The sequence below is a fragment of the Protobothrops mucrosquamatus genome, unplaced genomic scaffold, assembly GCF_001527695.2.
Source record: "Protobothrops mucrosquamatus isolate PMUCROS unplaced genomic scaffold, P.Mucros_1.0 scaffold21, whole genome shotgun sequence".
Lineage (NCBI taxonomy): Eukaryota > Metazoa > Chordata > Lepidosauria > Squamata > Viperidae > Protobothrops > Protobothrops mucrosquamatus.
The window spans coordinates 750,833-758,601 of record NW_015386406.1 but is presented as its reverse complement, the minus strand read 5'-3'; the positions used below and the strand labels follow the sequence as shown (position 1 = coordinate 758,601).

At 32.3% G+C, this 7,769-nt stretch overlaps 1 protein-coding gene across 1 annotated transcript in view; it reads right to left on the bottom strand.

The window, feature by feature from the left end:
- Positions 1–5,016: 5,016 nt before the first annotated feature.
- Positions 5,017–7,769, bottom strand: part of AHR (aryl hydrocarbon receptor) — a 43,287-nt gene continuing 40,534 nt past the window's right edge. The window contains exon 10 of the mRNA XM_015810789.1: positions 5,017–7,760. Within this exon, the coding sequence (XP_015666275.1) occupies positions 7,608–7,760 (153 nt within the window). The 3' untranslated portion in view covers positions 5,017–7,607. The remainder of the gene's footprint in view (positions 7,761–7,769) is intronic.

The window sequence follows — 7,769 nt, the reverse complement described above, 5'->3', positions numbered from 1 at the left end:
CTGCCTGTGCAGAGGGTTGGACTCAATGACCTCCAAGGTCCCTTCCAACTTTATTATTATTATTATTATTATTATTATTATTATTATTATTATTATTATTATTATTATTATTATTATTATTATTATTATTATTATTATCATCATCATCATCATCATCATCATCATCATCATCATCATCATTATTATTATTATTATTATTATTATTATTATTATTATTATTATTATTATTATTATTATTGACAGACTTTCTCTAGGTTGAATGTATAGAATCTTGTTTCTAAAACATCCCTGTGCCATATTGTATGGGCTGTATCCATATCCATCTTTATTTTTTGTCTTTTTCTGTTCCCTTCCGGTCCATAGTTCTCTGAGCTGAGCCCCAAAGTCTGCAAAGCAAAAAAGGAACCTAACTTCCTTATGAAAAACAACTCTTAAAAAGCAGTTGCGATTATTCTATTATTGGTATTTCCAGAATGTGGTATTATGGTATGTACTAGGAGTATGAAAACATTGAGTACTGAGATTTGATTTCATGATTCCCTAAATCAAAATGACTTTCCAAAACAGGTAATTCATAGTTACAGAAATATCAAATCAATGTTTCAGCACGTAGGGGAAAAACAGTTGTTTCTGAATAGAATTGTCCTTATGAATTAGTTTAATTTCATAATATAATTCAGAAATATAAATCAAGCAGGGACTATGAATTGAATTAATGATTTAAACAGAATCTATTGTAAATCTATTGTATATACAAGCGCTATGCAATAGAAGGGTTTTTGAAATCTACTGCAAGCTTGTACAAAAGACAACATACAGCTATTAAAAAATATCTGAACAATTCCTCTGACTAAAATCATTCCGAATTATGTATAAGTGCACCAATAAACACAGCTGAAGCTGAATACTATTTTTAGGAGAGCTTAATATCAAAACTGTCTTTGGCTTACCAAAATCTGTCTCTAATTATATATAACTGGTTCCCTTTGAAAAGTGTTTTGTCTGCTACAAGACTCATTGTAAAAAATGTTGCCTTGCTTCTTTTTTTAAATTTTGCCTTGTGAATAAACTCTTATTTTAAGATGGCTCCTAATTTAAATGCTTATACAATATGAACACAGATAAAATGCTGCTTATTATTAACATTATTTCCCCAATTACCTCATTTATTTGATTGGCGGTGGCATTCATGAACATCTAAGATATCATTAGCAAAACTGCAGGAATTGCCAAAGCCAATCAAAGTGAATGGCACTGTAGACAAATGAGGTTGAGCACAGAAGGCCGGCCAGCAACTATGAGAGAGACAAAAGAACATAAAACAATAGTAAAATTCAAGTTTCAGGGCTGCAAACACATGATAATACCACACAATGATATTTGCTGTGCAAATCTCTACTACAGCAACCAATTCACTATTTCTTTTAAGACAGCCCTTACATTTCAGTATCTTGTCTGGAATATCTGGCAAATTTCTATTGGAACTATTTGGCAACCTTGGAACAATTTTATGGATACTGACGTGAAGCAGCTGTAGTAAATAACTACGTTCTTTCTGAAATAGTACTGGTCCCAATTTATTATTCTGTCTATTAAAGAACTTTGGGAGATGAAGTGACAGAAGTGGGTGCCTGGAGTGTTGGTGGAGAAGACAAAAGGTGAACTTGATCAAGCATAGATATGAATTCAAGCTCATACCATGGTGAACATGGGGCTAAATGTTACCCATGTCTCAAGTACCATATTGGCTGATTATCAACTGGTGGCATTATTTAAGGTACCCATCTGTTAATTAAGAAGAACTTAACAAGTAGTTCTGTCTGGTTGTTGTGATCTGCTTGAACAGAATTTTGCCAAGGATGTTGTAATTCAACAGAACAGAGCTGGAAAGGATCTTGGAGGTCTTCTAATCCAACCCTCTGCCTCAGACAAGTGGTGGCCCAATCTCTTCTTTAAAACCTCCAGTGAAGTCAAATCATTTCACCAAATCTTTTAAATTGTTTGACTTTGTGTTAGATTTTGTAAGCCTCTCAGAATATGTTGGAGTGGATGGGCAGCCCAAGTCTCCCTCCCCAAAAGGAGGGGAGACTCTATACTATGATCGCTCTCCCCCTTGGCTTTTCTGTTTGTGTGTGTGCACGGGGGTGTCTGCGGGGTGGGTGGCTAGAACCAGAGAGTTATCATTACTGTTTTATGCAAGGAGTGATGTCTGTAGACTTTTTTAAAATAAAAAACACTGCACTCTTTTCTTAAAAGGTCCTCTCTACATCAATCCATTTCCAAACTTCTGTTTTGGGGATAGGTTGCCAAAAGGACTCATTTACAAATTTTCCTAGAAGTGGATTATCTGTTTAGTTTCCAGTTGAGTCTTATGTGCAATACTTCACAACAGAAGGAATATTATATGCAGCCATTATAACCTTTGAGGTCAGTGAGCACTATGAATACATATTCATCTCCAACACAATCCTTTCCTGACCTATGTTGTTTTATTGTCCTGTTGTTTTGTTTCTCTTCCCAATAAATGAATTGTTGCATCGAACTGTTCCTGTTTTTTTTACTGTGGAGGCTGTTCAAAGATCATAATAAAAGATATTTTATTATTTTATTAAGCAAAGCTGGCTGAGGAATTCTGGGAGTTGAAGTCCACAAGTCTTAAAGTTGCCAAGGTTGAGGACCCCTGGCCTAGAATATCTCCAGGGCAAGATAGGCAGTAAATAAATTTAACAAATAATAAATAAATCTAAAACAAAAGCATTTTTCCAACATTTATCCCCATAATAATGTTTAAAGCCAATCTTTTTAGAGTCATATTTTTAAACCTGATCAATTTTGAATAGCATACTTATTTATTCATTTATGTAACAGCTGGCTCATTTATGTAACTCTGGGTAGCTTATAAACACACACACACACACACACACACACACACACACACACACACACACAAACTAACCAAACTCATAAAAGACCAACATCACCTGTGGAAGGGTGCAGTCAATCTCACTAACAGTATCACCCTTTTGCAGGCTTTATGCCAACATCCCCAGGCAGAGAATAAAGCTATATTCTCATCTGTTTCTGCAAGGCCAGTAAAGGATGAAGGTGTTAGAAAGCACAAACTTTAAGAGATTCAATAAAAAAAACTTTATTTGAAACAAACTAAAATACAAACAGGAATATTACAATAGCAATAATTAAACAGATTAATCAGAATTGAATTAATCTCTATTGAAATACAGACCAAATATTCTCTCCAAATGAAATCAGTCTGTGGTTAGTTACCAAGTTCCTTTAAATCCAAATGGTTTTTTTTCTTGATTTATTTTTGTCCAAGTGAAAAGGTGGAAAGAATTCACTTTTTTTTTTTGCAAGGTGAACAGAGTAGATTTCCTATTCAATTCATTGCCACAATAATGTCAGTCTTACTATTTGCAACATTGTGGCAAAAATTGTTGGATGTTTCACTGTTTCAAATTCAGAGTTTCCTAGTGGTCTCCTGATTCAAACAAAAGATTGTTGCTTTATTTTTCCCCACAATTTTTTTTCATCCCCCTTCCGTTTTTTTGTCTTTCTCTAAATTTGATCTCTTTCCTTCTTATTTTTCTTTTAAGTCTCCCTCCAAACTACTTTTCAGTTTAATTGTGACAAAACTCTGAATCCAGCTATTTTTAACTCTGAAACATCCTAATAAACTTTGTTTAGGTAGTTTGTGGCTTATGAACACCACTGGGACCAGAATTTCCATTACTAAGCAAGGTAATTTTTGAGTGAATCGTGTGTGGTTTGCAATCATTTTTGCCATGATTGTTAAGCAAATCACTGATTTTGGCTTCCTGCTTATCAGAAGCCAACTTGGAAGGTCCTAAATGGCAATCATATGACCCTAGGAGACTGCAATCATCATAAATACATGTGCCTGAATTTTAGGTGACTGTGAGGATCTTGCAGTGATTCTAAGTGCAAGGAGCAATCATATCAGTTTTTTCAGTGCTGTTATAACTCTGAATAATTTCTAAATAAATGGTTGAAAATCGACAACTAAGTCCACCCTCAGAGCCCAACATCCCCTCTTCTGTTTCAGGCTGTTATTTTAAATGCAAATCTCAGAATAATGTGCACAACCAAAAAAACAGGTATATTTTATCCTAGCAAAACTATGTACTATATATTGCTTTGGTATTTTTAACTTGACTTGAAAATCTATTTAAATCATTTATTTTACAATTTAAAAAACTAAAACTAATGGCGAGATATTGCAAGAAAGGAATTCCATACATACCGGTGTTATCTATTCCAAATATTCGCTAGAATAGAATTTTAGTAATAGAATAATACACTGAAGAATATTTCTTCAGAACTGAAATACTAGGGTCCCAACCTAAGAATTTTCACACTCATAACTGTCTCCACCGAATACCAGCCAGATTTACATTCTATGATGTAGAAATTCAGTAGCTATTTCTAGATTGAATCTAGAATGGAATCAGTGCTATTGCCCTCAAAGGCATCTTAAAAATATTTAAACACATACTTTTATGCACGTACATCAACTTTATGAAGCATTTTGAGGTTGATGTTTAGAAAAAGGTTCAAAAAACTGTTGTCTACTTGCCCAGTAAACAAATCTAAACAGCAGCAAATAACACTTAGACCTTGACTTTATTTCTATTTATTCCATTCTCCTTAATTCTACTTGTAATTATAATTTGTTTGTAGATAAAATGATAAGAGTATCCCAAGTATTTGATGTGTCCAGAAACATGTTATTATTGGAAAGCAATCTATAGCCACTGAGTAATTCTGGTGTTGGTAGCCATGGTGATCAAGGGATTTATGCAAGAAATTTCTGAAGGGACAACAGTTCAGTGTTGATTTGGTGGTTTATCTGACATTAATGTAGGGTGCACTTCTGAAAACAAAGTTTTATAATGTAGTATCAAAGTCTGTATTTTCCCTAATAATATGTTTGTTTTTTTTATAAAATAAGCCAAGTATTGTAAAATAAATTATGGATCAGTGTATTTAGGAGATATTTTATTACCATATATTAAGTTTTACAAGTTTTACTGAAGCTCATTAAAAGCACTACAAAATTATAACCTTACATAGAAGAAATTAATTGTATAACATAAAACATAGACAAAAGGGAATGGGGAATGAAAGAGAAAGTCAAGACATAATCTACAAAAGGGTGCACTAATACTGATTAAAACTAGGCAATAATTTCTTTGGAATGAGGGGAAGACAGGTATGTTTTTAAGTCAGAATTCCATTGCTTTTAAGAGTATGATGTAGATCAAAAGTGCAACACCAATACACAGGTTTGTTGTATATAGGCACAACCTAATGAAGAAAAACAGCTGATATTATGCATAACATAAGCTAACTTACAATAAGGCAGCACACAGTTTGTATTGCAACCTTGGCACTTACGTGATTGGATAATATTTGGCATAGCAGTGAAATGATACACAGAATTTTTTTGTTGTGACTGTTCCCACATTTTTCTTTTTATATAAAAAGTACGCTATCCCTTTGAACCTTGACTTTTTAAAGTAGGTTTTCTGATTGCTAACATTACCCTTGTAATAGTAATAATAATCATGTACTTTTTTTTAAAAAAAAAGCAATAGAAATCATTTAGAAACAAGACCATATGAAATTTTCAGAAATAATTAAATTACTACTGAACTAATAAATGGGCAGAGCAAAGCTTCTAGTGCCTTACAGACAATATGGTTCTAAAATTATATTTATTTATGTATGTTACTTGATTGTAGTATGCAATCAAAAAGTACTTTTTAAAGCTCTTTAAAAGTTGTGCTAGTTGTTAAACTTAAAATTGTACAAATTACGTAATAATCTTTTCTAGAAGATCTGTATTATATAAATTTGGGAATTTTTTTTAAATCTAGCTCATTTGAATCACTTGAAACCAACTCACCTACAGTCACGCACCTACAAAACATTCCTTGCATTTTTTTTCATTAAATTTGACTGAAACAGTTATTTCATCAAAAATCTGAACGTAATCCTGAGGCAAAATTTTCATAAAAAAAAAATAAAAAATCCAACAACACTACTCTGTCATTTGCGGTATACAGTTATGCAATATATGTTACGTATGTGTATCGGATAACAATTTAAAATTACCTTCTTTAAAGTATTTTATAATGTTATAAATGGAACTTATTGTATGTTAACTACACATCATATATTGGCATTCATTCACTTGTACATGTATATTTCCTGCCCCCACTTAAACTACTACAAAACACCAAACATTGGTGCTTACATTACTAAAAAATCTTCAGGTTAAAAAAAATCCCTAATATTAGGGTTTGGTTTTTTTACACTTTAAAACAAAATTTAAAGTATCTTTTCTTTTGCAAGGATAATTTCTTTCTACATTTGAATTAAAATAAATTTTAAATTTTATCAGGCGAACAAAGACATTTAAAGTGAATTTGCAAAATAGAAAGAGCTTTTTCTTTCAGAGTGCAATCATCAGGGATATTTAATGTCAGTGGACTGTTCCCACTGAAACAAAAGGAAACAGCAGCCAATCAATATGTGACATGGTATAGAAATGTTAGCTAAAGTAAAAGTTAATAGTATTTACTTCTAAAACATTATTTAGGCTATTTTTAAAATTAACCATTCAGTAACAATTTCAATGGAATTATTTGCATAGAACAGGGTTATGCTTTTTTTAAGAAAAGACTTCTGAATAAGCATTGCAACACAAGATAAGGCACATGTTTTTTTATGTAATATATGAAATTCAGAAATAGTTTTTAGGAGGTGTATACTCCTACAAGATGCCTGTTTTACCCTGTTCTACCTGAAGAATGCAAAAAAGCAGCTGAACATAAAATCAAAAATCTTAATCTCTTACAAGCAGCCTTACCTGAAGCCCTAAAAAAGCAAAATTATATTTAGTAGAAATAGAAAGCTAAAGTAATATCCTTCGCTTTCAAACAAACTACAGCAACAAAAGAACAGCCATAAAATACGGACTATTGGTTTTCATAATGAGTATCTTCTCCTTTCCTACAAGTGCCTTTTGAAGATAATGAAGCTACATTGTGAGGCACTTAGGCTAACTGTAAAGAAGTAATGCAATGACATTTCTTGTACAAAACCTAAAATTGCATTTCATTTTTTCTATCTTTCTATTAAAGTGCTAGAACCTGAAGTGTAAAATAAAAGAAACAGAAAATCATAGGCAAGTACGCAATTAAACTATATGCTTTACTTGCTCTTCTGACTAGAACACCAGGTTCAAAAAAGCTTGAAGTAATGTATGGAATTTTTATGCTATTCCAAATAAGATTCTCAGACTATCCATTTTATTTTTAAAACAATAAAACCATTTGCCTTATCTTATGCTCTAAATGTGATGCAGCAATTATATTACAATGGTGCATACTCTCACTGACATGTGCACACTTTTTAGGCTAAAATAATAGCTCCAACTTCCACATATAAACATTTAAGTTTTGAATGACGTATTCTATATGCATGCATATTAAGTGCAATATCTGATTTTCATTCTCCACTAAGAGCCTTGATCAAATTCTTTGCAGGACTTTGTTGTTGAACTACACAAAACCATTGGATGCCAAATCTGAGAATGATCTGGATTCTGTTGAATGATGAAGTGGCTGAAGATGTGTTCCAGGTTGAGTGCTAACAGCATTTAATTGCTGTAGATATTCATCACGAAAGGTTTCTTCAGCAAAAATATTCTGAAACTAGAAAAC